At 53.9% G+C, this 12,620-nt stretch overlaps 1 protein-coding gene across 4 annotated transcripts in view; it reads left to right on the top strand.

The window, feature by feature from the left end:
- The window catches only part of PLXNA1 (plexin A1), a 274,489-nt gene that overhangs the window by 201,901 nt on the left and 59,968 nt on the right, over positions 1-12,620 (top strand). For all 4 annotated transcript variants that reach the window (XM_073351348.1, XM_073351345.1, XM_073351346.1 and 1 more), the window contains 4 exons: positions 8,408-8,559; positions 9,645-9,765; positions 10,457-10,593; positions 11,564-11,731. In XM_073351348.1, coding sequence (XP_073207449.1) covers positions 8,408-8,559; positions 9,645-9,765; positions 10,457-10,593; positions 11,564-11,731 — 578 coding nt within the window. The remainder of the gene's footprint in view (positions 1-8,407; positions 8,560-9,644; positions 9,766-10,456; positions 10,594-11,563; positions 11,732-12,620) is intronic.

The raw sequence follows: 12,620 nt of genomic DNA, 5'->3' as shown, positions 1-12,620 counted from the left end.
CAAAGTTTAAATCACATAGGAACTGCCATGCTGGCTCTGAGCCGGGGGCCATCTGGTCCAGTGTCCTGTCTCCAGCAGTGCCCAGCACCATGCTTCAGAGGAAGGTGCAAGAAACTTCCTGGCCTCCAACAATGAGAGATTGGCTTAAACCCTGAAGCATGAGGTTTAATGGCTTTTCCAAAATGTCTGCTAGCATTAAAGCAGTTATAAGAACATAAGAACGGCCATACTGGGTCAGACCAAAGATCCATGTAGCCCAGTATCCTGTCTTCCGACAGTGGTCAATGCCAGGTGCCACAGAGGGAATGAACAGAACAGGTAATCATCAGGCGATCCATCCCCTGTCGCCCGTTGCCAGTTTCTGGCAAACGGAGGCTAGGGACATCATCCCTGTCCATCCTGGCTAATAGCCATTGATGGACCTATCCTCCATGAACTTATCTAGTTATTTTTTGAACCATGGTATAGACTTGGCATTCACAACATCCTCTGGCAAGGAGTTTCACAGATTGACTGTGTGTTGTGTGAAGAAATACTTCCTTTTGTTTGTTTTAAACCTGCTGCCTATTAATTTCATTTGGTGACCCCTAGTTCTTGTGTTATGAGAAAGAGTTAATAGTACTTCCTTATTTACCTTCTCCACACCAGTCATAATTTTATAGACCGTAATCATATCCCCCCTTTGTCGTCTCTTTTCCAAGCTGAAAAGTCCCAGTCTTGTTAGTCTCTCCTCATATAGAAGCGGATAGTAATCTCCCCAGTGAGACCTCCTGCGATGTCATGTTTGTAGAAACCAGTGGCCCTTCCAGTAAATAACCCCTTTGTTCTTCAAGGACCTGCCAGGGGAGAGACAACCCCCCCCCCCGAGAAATCCCACAATCCCATGGGCAAGTTTAGTCCCTTCCTCACAGCTGTTCTCTCCTGGTGACGGAAGGGGACTCAGAGGATTTAGTCAAGTAGTTTCTGCCCAAATCATCAGGGCTTTTAAAAAAAGAATTTTATACAATGTAATGTGACTAGAAAGATTTGTATGATTAATAAACATCAATGAAATCTTGCTTAGGGGGATGGGGAGAGCAGGGTCTGCTATCTGAGGCATTGGATAGTCCAACCTTACAGCCTTTGGCTAGAACCTAAGATCCGGACAGTGGAACTGGCTAAAAACAGAGTGATTCTGATTAGACAGCGGGGACCAAATTCATCAAGTGCCGAAGCAGGCGCATTTCCTGTTGAAGTCATCGGGAGATGCACCTGCTTGCATTAGGGCTGGGTTTGGCCTACAAAAGGTAACGGGCCCACTTAGCTTCACTGCCTCAGGCTGGGCAGGATGAGCAGGAAGGAAAAACAATGTAAAGACTATGAAGTCTGTGATCTACTCATTTTTAATGATCTGGGGGGCAGGGAGTGGAGAGATAGAAGAAGGAGCATTTCTGGGCATTGGGTGTTGAAACATGCCTTGCTCCCTGTCACCTCCCACACTCTACCTGCCTCATCAGCTAAAACAAACACACTGTTTCAGAGTAACAGCCGTGTTAGTCTGTATTCGCAAAAAGAAAAGGAGTACTTGTGGCACCTTAGAGACTAACCAATTTATTTGAGCATGAGCTTTCGTGAGCTACAGCTCACTTCATCGGATGCATACCATGGAAACTGCAGCAGACTTTATATACACACAGAGAATATAAAACAATACCTCCTCCCACCCCACTGTCCTGCTGGTAATAGCTTATCTAAAGTGATCATCAGGTTGGGCCATTTCCAGCACAAATCCAGGTTTTCTCACCCTCCACCCCCCCACACAAATTCACTGTCCTGCTGGTGATAGCCCATCCAAAGTGACAACTCTTTACACAATGTGCATGATAATCAAGTTGGGCCATTTCCTGTAAATCCTGGCCTGGAAATGCACCTCCTCATCCGTTCCAGCAGGAGTTCTCTTCCTGCCAGCTCAAGCTAATGTGCTGAGAGCTCTCCAGTCGAGCCCCTTTTCTGGGGTGTGGCAGCCAGGGAGGATCCCAGCATAGCCCTCTAGGGACGGGCACTTCAAAGGCCTGGCAGCTCTGTTCTAAGGTGACCTGGTAACTGATGCTTCTAGAATCACACAAGGCCAGGCTGATGCTGAGACGCCCACGCATGAGAACTCAGATGTCACAGGACCGGGAGTCATATTGGCTTTGCTGGCGAGCCATTTGGCCTTCATTTTCGAGCGTGCCCAGCTCGAGACAACTAGAGCCTGATTTTCAGGAAGTGGTGTGTTCCTGTCACTCCGGTTGAAGTCAGTCGGAGCAGCAGGTGCACACAACACCTGCAAATTAAGCCCAAGTTGTCCCATGTTGGGGCCCCAATAACTGAGGCACCCAGAATTAGCAGACCCTTCTGAAAATGTTCTGAGACCATGGTGTGCCTCAGTTTCCCCATGTGTAAAATGCAGCTACTGATAGTGACCTGCTTCTAAGGGGGTTAGGAAGCTTTGTTACTGTCTTTAAATGGTGGTGAGCTCCTTGGATTAGTAGGTGCTGGAAGGGCCAACGTGTTGATTATGTACTAGTAGCTAAAGGTCCTGCTGTCACATGGACGTAATTCATAGTCACGTGTGTAAAAAAGCCCAAAGTGGCTGAGAACTTAAAAACTGGATGGTAGCAAACCATGCATCCCAGTGATGATTGAACCTGGGGATATTCTAAACAAAAAGAGCTCTCAACCATTCTTGTAGCTGTATCCATCGCGTCATACTGACTCAACAGAGATTTTAGGTTTCAGAGTGAGACACACAGCGAGTTCCTGGAATTGTGGTATGTAGATTACTATTTGCCTGGGAGTCACTTTAGGGCTGAAATAACCCCAGTTCTGCTCTCCTCATGGTAAGTCTGCCATCCAGGAGACCAGCTGTCACCTTATTTTGAGCTATCTGAAGCCAGTTCTGCATATGAAGAGATACCTGTCCTGATCTCACGTGACCTCACATGGGCCCGATCCTGCTGCCGCTAAGTGAGTGGCCAAGTTCCCATTGGCTTCATTGTTGCCCCATCTCTCAGCCCCCCAGCATGAAACCAGTCACGCACCTGTGCAAACCTTCTCCCATCTCCTCTGCAAGCCCCACTCTGCGAGCAGTGCCCCGAGTTCATAGCATCAGGCTGTGTGGCTGGTACGCAGCCCCGGGCATCCCGGATGCGATGGGGTTGGGGGACCCTGCTTCTGATGTATCCCTGGCCAGGCGGAGAGGAGTGGTGGCTGGGGTCAGTGAAAGTTTGCTTGTTGAATTCAGTCCAGATGAGCGGAGGGAGTAAGCTGCACACGGGACAGGGGGAGCCTGTGAGATGGGAGGGGGCAGGGTGTGCTTAGGCACGGCATTACTGGGTGACATGCACTGTGTTAGTGAAAAAATAATGGGGGGGGCCTCACTCACTCACCCCATTGGCTCCAGAGCACCAGAATGCCGGGTGCATGACGGCTATGCCCACAGACTCCTGTGGCACTGTCCATCTCAGGAGCCCTGCGTGCTTAGCAAGCATGAATGGATTCAGCCTGTCAGCCCCCTTAAGTTGGGTCTGTATCGTTCTCCTTGTATTACAGATGGGGAAACTGAGGCACAGAGAGAGGCAGTGTCTTGCCCAGGGTCAGACAGTGAATCAGTGGCAGAGCTGGGATAGAACTAGCTCTCCTGACTCCGCTTCCGGTGCCGACACCATTAGACACTCAGTCTCCTTGTGGGGTCTGTGTGTGTGGAGTGGGGACACTGGAGCTTGATGTCTTTGCTTCACACCTCCGGGTGCCATGTAGTTCAGATCTCCATGGAAGTCGCAAACCCAAGTGAGTTTGATGTCTCCTTCACCAGTGGGCATCAATCCATGCACAGTGCAAAGTACCCCATGCTTCTGGCACGCTTAGCAACCCCTGTTGCAGAGAGGTTCTGGGTTAAGTAGCAGTAGATGCAGCCGGTCAGGATGAAGGGGTGTTGACAGAGATGTGCTGAGCGGGGCAGGGATCTGGGGTAGCGGGGATTGTTGTGAGTCAGAGTGAGGTGCATTGGCAGAGTGGTGGGTGGGCCCCAGGGTCTGCTGGGGTAACGGGGTGCTGCAGGTCAGGATAGAGTGACACGCTGAGAAGGGAATGGGAGCCAGGAGTGAAATACTAGGAGCGCTGCAGGTGAGAAGTGAGGTGCCTTGGCAGAGCTATGTTAGGAAAAAGCTTGCCCATCACTTGCCCTGTCAGCCTGTCATTTCATGAGCCCTAATTTTGCCTAAAATTGCAAAGGGGGACGGCCCTGTGAGTTCAGAGAGGTCAAGGAATAAATTTGCCAAGTGTCTGGAAGGTGAAACGCTGCAGGGTCATAAACCTGAAAGTGCTTTTCAAGCCACGAGGGCTGTTTGCGTTGAATGGCAGCCAACCCAGCTGCTACTGCCTGCACTTCTGCCATCGGCCAAGACTCTGTGTGCCGGAAGTGGGCTCTCCCCGGCCTGTTCTGCCTGGTGGGAGCAGCAATCGTGCAGGCCAGTGGATTGTAGCTTTCTCTGCTTCCCTCTCGCAAGAGTGGAATGTGCTGCTACAGCTTCTAGAACAGCCTGGATTCCTGACTGAGCTGGAGCTCCCAAGGGATGGGCTTGTAACAAGGCCTCCTCGCCCTCAGGCCAAGCTAGTCACAGGTGGGGCTGCGCACTGCCAGGCTGCTGGGGTGTTGGCTCAGCTGGGTAGGTGGAAGAGATGGGGATGTTCTGTATGGGAAACTCAGCTGTGGCTAACAGGGATCCCCTTGTCAAACATCTTTTGTGCAGATGACTCCACTGTGCAGATCCAGAGGAAGAACCCATGTGCCGGTGCTGTTCTGGGAAGCTTTAAAAATACCCCGCCCTAGACTAGAACTCCTCTCAGGGGCAGAGGGGTAACCGGTGAAGCCAGGATTCTCAAAAGGAGTCTGCACCTGCAGCTGGGGCCAGAGATCCCAAAGAGCTCAGCTCCCGTTTGGTACTTAAATAAGGGGCTTTGGAAAAACTGGCTCCAACTGGGCATGCTGAGCATGTTGAAATCTGGCCCTTAACATTCCCCTTCGTGTTGCCCAGCCCTCTGCTGAGGAGGGGGCTCACTGCACCCATAGGCTGGCTGTTCTCTAAACATGGGCCCTGACTTTGGGGGGTTTCCTCAGGGACTGAGTGTCTGACTGAGGAATTCGGGCTTCCGCCTTTCACGCTGAATGCATCAGACGTGGCATGGGCTGGCTACAAGCTGCGTCCAATTAGCTGCCGCTGTCTGGTCCTGATATCAGTCTCTCTGTCCCTAAATCATTAAAAATAAATTAAGAAATTGCCACTCTAGTTTTAGGTCCTGCATAAATAAATCAATCAGCAATCATCATCTGCCCTTGCAGCGTATGCTCATCTTTGTTCGGGCCTGTGGTTAGAGGGGGGGATCACTGGTGATTGTTTGGTTGTGTTCAGCCGCTGCGCTTATTGTAGGTCCTACAGTTATACAAAGCTGTGGGTACTGCACAGTGACGGTGGAGCGTGCCTGTGCACAGAAATGCTGCAATTATTTAACACAGACCTCCCCCACAATATAAAGCAGAGCTAGAATCGAGCTTTTCGGGGACTGGGAGCGCAGTTAGGAGAGCCCCCATGCTGCACTCAGTGACTCCTGCGCTGAGAGGACATCCAGCCTGAGGAAGATGCAAGCAGCTGTCCGGGGATGAGAGCATGGGGCAGAGGGATCCCAGAGGGGACATCTCTCTGTGTCTGGTATTGGGGGACCCAGTCATTGTGTAGCAACGCTGCATCGCAATGTCTGGCCCCATGTGGTCACGTACTGTTGTTTTGTGCTGACACAGCATTGTGATGGGAAGAGGTGAGGGGATGCTGTACTGCTGCAGCCAGCATAGCCCGGGCAGCCTCTCCCCAGGGGCAGCTGTCTCCTAGATGAGAGATGGTGACCCTGACACTGGATGTGAGTGATTCTGTGCTCCCAGCATCTCTGCAAACAGATCCTCTTTCTCTAGCCTGACGAGCAGGGGCCTTCCAAGCTGGCATGCACATAAGTGCTTAGTACAAGAGGGGACCCAGTACGGAACTGAGCTGGGCTGTCCCCTTAGGAATGATTTACCAGCCAGCAGGCCTGCCCTGCACCCTGTTCTCTGCCACTGGCAGCCCCTGCACCCGCTCTGGCTGGCAGGTCCGAGGAGCAAGCACTCATCTTGCGCTCAGAGGAGCCAGTTGCTGGTTTATGTAAAAGGACCCTGTGAAACCAATTAGCAGAAGAGCAATGTTGTTTGTCAGGGCTGGAGCCGGGGTGGGTGGGAACTTGGGGGTGGGAAGTTTGGGAGAGCAGCTCTCCCTCCCATGTGTCTTGTTTAGCTGTGACCTACCCGCGCAGCAGTGCGAGCGGTGTCATCTCTTTCCCGGGGTTGTTGCTCCCCCCCTGCACGGTCCTTGTCAGTTTCACCACATAGGAGGAGGAATCTAACACGCTGGGGCAGCTTTTAACACTAATTTAAAAATGCCGAACAAACAGTCGTTTCTCGCCAACCACCCCAGCAGAGCCCAATTTAGGGGAGAACAAATCTGATCGCCTGCTGCAGCTACCTTAATGAGTCCTGATCCGGGACTTTAGCAGAGGGCTGGATTGAATTTAGGCAAACAACAAAACCCCAAAGCCCAGATTGGTTTTACTGTTGTATAAATTCCGGCTCATGGTGTGTGATTGCCCTGAGCCTGCTGTGAGTTAACGTGCGGCGCGGCCTGTGAGTCAGAGTGCAGGAATGGGAGCCAGGACTCCTGGGTTTTGTCACCAGCTCTACCACTGACCTGAAGCAAGCCTGTGCCCCGGTGGGGGGTGATTAGTTAGGACTTGTTCTGAACAGCATCATTAGTTGTACACGGAGATGTTTACAGAGCACTTTGAAGATGAGATGCAACTGTGCAAATGCTAGGTGATGATAAGTAACCCTACAGTGGCCATTGCTGTGGCGAGGAACTAGATTGCCGTACTGAAGTTGCTCCTAGATTGGTACAGTTCCTCGCGGCTGGGATGCATTGAGGCAGGGCTGGCTACTGCTTGGTTCTCTTCCTTCCCTGTGCTCCTCTCTGCTCTGGTCCCTGGCTGGGGAGAAGTTGTGTCTAGCAAATGGATGCCCACCGCTGGGAGAGGGATATCCCCAGCTGATAAAGCATCCAAGACCCAAGGTTACAGCAGGCCAGGTTTGCCATGAATGCAGATAGCCTAGGCCAGCTTGGCTTTGCAGCAGTCCCATAGAGAGCTGGTATGGGCTTTGGGGCGAGGCGGGAGGAAAGGGCCAGCCATGACTTCGATCAGGAAATTCACTGAAAGGAAGGCGCTGGCTCCGGCACTGAGGCCTTCTCCATAGCAACCTGGGGCTGTCAAGGACAGCGCCACGATCTCTCCCAGCGCTCCCCGCTGTGGTGTGGGAAGGTCAAATGCGTGCTCTTGGGTCAAGGTGCTGTCCCTGTATGAACGCGCCAGCTTGCTCCCCACTGGCATCATTCTAATAATCCACTGCCCATGGGCATTGCCGGGGCAGCCTCCTCCTGCCCCCCCGTTCCCCAGGCTCCGTGTTGCCAATGACCCAGCCCCTGGCATGGGAGCACAGTGCTCTCCCATTAATTCTGTTTAGTGCCTGCAGGTGTGTGCTGAGCGCTGGGGCCAGTGAAATCTGGTGTAAAATTGCTCATAATTACCTTGTTAGCAGCAGTGGCGGGCCTGCGCCTCTTTGCTCATCCGTCATCGTGCCGGCTTTTGTCAGGCCACACCTGTCTGCTTTATTGGGAATCATCCTGCTAAATGAGGCGCGTCTCAAAGTTGGGACCTCCCTTCTCTCCCCAGCTGGCACCAGCTCAGGCTTTGTTTGTTGAGAGGGGTGGCAGTGGGGAAGGGGTTAGCGTCCATCGCCTTTGGGGCAGCAGCCTCCCTGCAGGGCTTCTGTTGATCTTGCCAGGGCAGCAGGAGTATAGTGGAGCTGGTCCTCTGGCCGGGTGTGGTCCTGATTCCAGAGAGTTCGTGATCTGCCTGAAGGCCAGGCAGGCCTGCCTCTTCCATGGCTGTCCCTGTGGCTGGGCCTGTGCTTATGCATCAGCAGGCACTTGTGGGCGTGTGCAGAGTTCCTGTGAGTTAGAGGGGGTGGCTCAGTGCCTTGAAAGACCCAGATTCCTTGGAGCCACACATTCAGATCCCAGCAGGGTGGACTCCACTGCTCCGCCACCTGAGGCAGATAACCGAAGTGCCAGGCAGCTTACCGTCTGTGGGGCTTTCGGGGGAGCCCAGGCCTGTTCTGCTCTGTGTGGGCAGTAAGAATCCCTGGGCCCTTATCATAGCCCAAAGTGTTTGCCCGTGTACCCTTGGCCAGAGTGCTCTCTCCCTGTCCTCTTGCTGCCTCCAAGTCAAGCTTTGCTTTGCTCTCTCTCAGCTGTCACCTGAGACGGGCCCCAGGCAGGGAGGGACCCGTCTGACCATCACCGGAGAGAACCTAGGCCTGAAGTTTGAGGATGTGCGCTTGGGAGTGCGGGTCGGCAAAGTGATGTGCATTCCCATCGAGAGCGAGTACATCAGCGCTGAGCAGTAAGTGCCCAACTGGCAGGGGGCGGTCAGATACCCTGGTCTGGTAGCCAGAGATGGCGCCCCACATCCCCACTCCAGGTTGGAGGGGTTCACGTGTTCTGAGTGGGAGCGCTCACCCTCGCTGCTGTGAGCTGGTGTTAACACTGGGGCACTGAGCTGGAGCAGAGAGGGGCAAAGCCCATGCACAGCCAGTGCAGAGAGATGGCAGCTGCAAACCCACCCAGCCTGCAGGCCACGCTGGCCAGTTCTAGACTGGCCCTAGTGTCCCCTGCTGCCTTCCTCACCTAGAGCTGTGATCTCGATCAGCGGAGAGCTGTCGACCCCACTCTGACACCCGCTGCTGTCTGAGCACGTCCAGCCTCGCAGTTGGCTGGGAGCAGGGCTGGAAAGGGCAGTTAAGCAGCGAGGTTGAGCATTAGCTCTCCCTGATAACTGGTTCACCACCACAGCAAGTCATCAGGGAAACGGGCCTGCCTGTGTCCTGGGGCATCTAAACCCTGACACAGTCTCTTGGTGAGAACAGCTCTTCTGGTCCCATGAGCCCCCAGGCCTGTCCCTGGGCTGGGTGGCAGTGAAGGGCTAACCTGAACAGTCGGAGAGAGCCAGCGGACGGCTCTGCTTGCTGTGGACAGAGGCGACGAGGGGACATGGGCTCTCTGGGGAAGATCTCCACATGTCCTTGTGCTCACATGGAGCTCCTTGGCAGCCAGGAGGTCTACTCCATTGACAGCTGATCAGTGCTGGACTGTCCCTTCCCTTCCCCTCCAAGCACATACTGCTGGGAGCCGTAACTTCCTGCTTCTCCATGGACTGAATCGTGTGAATCATAACAGCCTATCAGAATACAGGGCCAAGTGGCAAGGAAAGAGCTGTGCAAAATTAGTCATGACCCTCTAGTCAAGCTAGACTAGACTAGTCTAGTCTAGTCTAGCTACCATGGCAGCTGCTCTTCCAGGAGACATGCACACCCAGCCCAGCCAGCCCTCGGCTCCCCAACCCCTCTGCTCCAGGGCATCCATGTGTAGCTCTGCGGAGCAGCCCCACCATGGGAAATGCGCTAAGACCTCCTTTCCTGCTTCCCCTAGAATTGTGTGTGAGATCGGAGACGCCAGCCCAGGCCGAGCGCACGATGCCCGTGTGGAGGTGTGCATCAGGGACTGCTCCCCCAGCTACAGGGCCACATCCCCCAAAAGCTTCACGTTTGTGGTAAGGTTATACAGTATTATCCACCACTCTCTCCTTCTGGCTGCCAGCATGTCTGCCTCCCCTTGCCCTGTAGTTACCAATGCCCCTCCCTCCCAGGGGCACCAGAGCCCATAGAAGTAAATCTCTGGGGAGTGGGGAGGAGGGGTGGACATGGGGGAATTATGTAATCATCTTCCCAGTTTGAAGCCTGCAGTGAGCCCACCTTGGTTTACAACCTTGTCAGTTCTCCCAAGCTAAGTAGGGATGGGCTGGTTCTGGACTTGGGTGGGAGACCTAGGAAGACCCAGACACTCCGGGAAGCAGAGCCGGTAATTCCAGACACAATGCGTCTTGCTCTGAGTTGACACTTTGCTGCTTGGAAGCACCGTTTTTCAGCTGGAAAGAAAAAACAGGTTCCTTTCTGCTGGTCACTCTAGATCCCAGGGTGTTCTTGGCAAGAGTTGGGTGTCCTGGTCAAAACTCGGCTACCTGCTCTGCCTCTCTAAAACCTCTGCAGTTTCAGCGGGGTATGGGATCCCTCAAGACACCTGCCCTAAACTTCAGTGCGTTGTTGCTGTCCGACAGCTACTTCCCACCTCCTACACATCTTGCTCTGATAGCAGCTGCCCCCTTCGCCCTCAGCTTCTGGCTTTGCACGTTGTCATTTGCTGCTCACGCTTGAATTGCTGGATTTGTTGCTTTCTCTTGACAGACGCCCACTTTCTACCGTGTGACTCCGGCTCGGGGTCCCCTCTCTGGGGGCACCTGGATTAGCATTGAGGGCAACCACCTCAATGCGGGCAGTGATGTCACAGTGACCATCGGGGGACGACAGTGTGTCTTTTCTTGGTAGGGTTCCATGGACAGGGGATCGCTGGGGCGGGCTGAAGAATCAGGTATGATCCCTGGGCTGTGCGGAGAGGATGGGGAGTGGACCCACAGCCATGTCTGGGGTGTAACGAAGTTCTGGAGTGAGGTGCCTTTGCCAGGTTCCTGTAGAATTTCTCCCTTGAAATCCTGGCTTTTGTATTTCCAAGGATCCTGAAAGAGACCAAAGAATGAGGATTTTGTCTCTAAAATCACAAAGCCCTGAGGCATGAAGTGGATAATTTTTAGATTAGGGATGATAATGGAGCGGCTCTTTAAATATTTTCCTGTGGTAATTACTGGTTATCAACCCTAATCGCTGCTGTTTGCAGCAGTCGCGCGTTGGGGAACGGTCGGGAGCTGTGCTGGCTTCTCCTGCTGCCTTTTGTTTTATTTTTCTCTCTGTTAACTGACAATTTCACCAGCACTTCCCCGGGGGAAGGCAGGGAGATGGGTAGAGACAGAGGGCAGTGCCTCGGGAGCTGTTTCCACTGGGCTTGCCCAAGGCTGGTGGGACCAGAAGATGTGTCGGCAGGTTCCAAAGTGCACCCCAGCTGGAGGCTGTGGCTGGAACTGAGGAGGGCTTGCATTGATGAGGCTGTCCTGGACACCCCACAGAGCTCCCTCTCTGATTGCCAGAAACTCCCCAGCCCAGATGTCCCGTGGCTTATGGTGAAGTTGTGTTTTGAACTGACAAGGGGGTGCTCTCCAACACTGTTGTGGCACCTGCACAACTGGGCTGGTGGCTTTCTGTGTCCCGCCTCTATCACTGACTGCTGTACCCACCTCTGGGGTAGGAGGAGGTGGAGGGTGCCCGCGAGGGCTGGTAACCATGAAATAGAGTCTGACGCTCAAGGTGCAGCCCGGGGGGAGATGCTGTCCTGCCCCTCCCCATAGCCAGAGATGCTCAGAGCCTCCTCAGTATCTGATGGCTCTTCTGCCTTGTCCCCAGGAGGAACGCCCGGGAGATCCGGTGCCGGACGCCACCAGGCCAGAGCCCTGGTGGGTCACCCATCCTCATCAATATCAACCGGGCTGAGCTGAGCAACCCCGATGTGAAGTACAATTACACAGAGGACCCCACCATCCAGAAGATAGACCCAGAGTGGAGCATCAACAGGTAAATCTGCAGGGGTCAGGGAGCCTCATGCTCACCAGGGTGGACTGAGGGGGAAGGAGGAGTTACCCATGAGCCCTAGCAGGTGTGAGCATATGCTGAGTATACAAGAGAGGTGGGGCCCTAGCACAGCTCTTCTGAGCAGGGATTGTGCCTCTGATATGTCTGTACAGCGCCTCATAGACCTGGGCTCCCATCCTGACCAGGGCCTCTGGGCGCTGCCGCAGTAGGCCATTGGAGGGCTGGATACTGGACACGCTCCAGAGCACTGGGAGGAAAGCAGGAGTAGCCAGGGGTGCCCGGTGTGGTACCTGGTCTCAGCGCACTCCTGGGATTGCAGCGCTTAGACTGGCAGGGAGCGGAAGAGGAAAGGGCTTTCAGCCTGGCATTTGGCTGCAGGGAATAACATGAAAGTATTTCTGAAGGGTTTACATGTGCTGTTAAAAAGCTTGAATTGGCTGGAGCAGAAGGTAAGGACTTGATTAAACTGCACATGCCATCGGCCCTCCTGGAGCCTGGCTGTGAAATAGGCTCCCCAAAAGGCCTGGGTGGAAGCCCTGCTGCTCTGGGGCATTTCAAGCAAAGACCCAGAGAACGCTCTGTCTGGCCCCCGGAACATACTTGGGTGGACTCTCCTGGGGCTTTTCCATTTCTGACTCCCACACTCCTCTGGGTCTCACTGGATGGCTAAGGGAGGTTGCCAGTCGGAATGTACCCTGGACGTTCTCAGCTGCTGCCGCTTCGGGGACCTGTGTTGAGACGGGGTGGGAGGGTCTCGCTCCTTGGTAGGCAGGTGTACATGTTCCAGAACCCACCCCCAATCGGCTCCATGGTGGCAGCCTCAGCAGAGAGGCCAAGGCTTGAGTGTGCCCCTGGAGACTGAACTTCCCAC

The sequence above is a fragment of the Lepidochelys kempii genome, chromosome 7, assembly GCF_965140265.1.
Source record: "Lepidochelys kempii isolate rLepKem1 chromosome 7, rLepKem1.hap2, whole genome shotgun sequence".
Taxonomy (NCBI): Eukaryota; Metazoa; Chordata; order Testudines; family Cheloniidae; genus Lepidochelys; species Lepidochelys kempii.
Note: the sequence above shows the minus strand (reverse complement) of the source record. Positions and strands in the feature narration are given on the sequence as shown.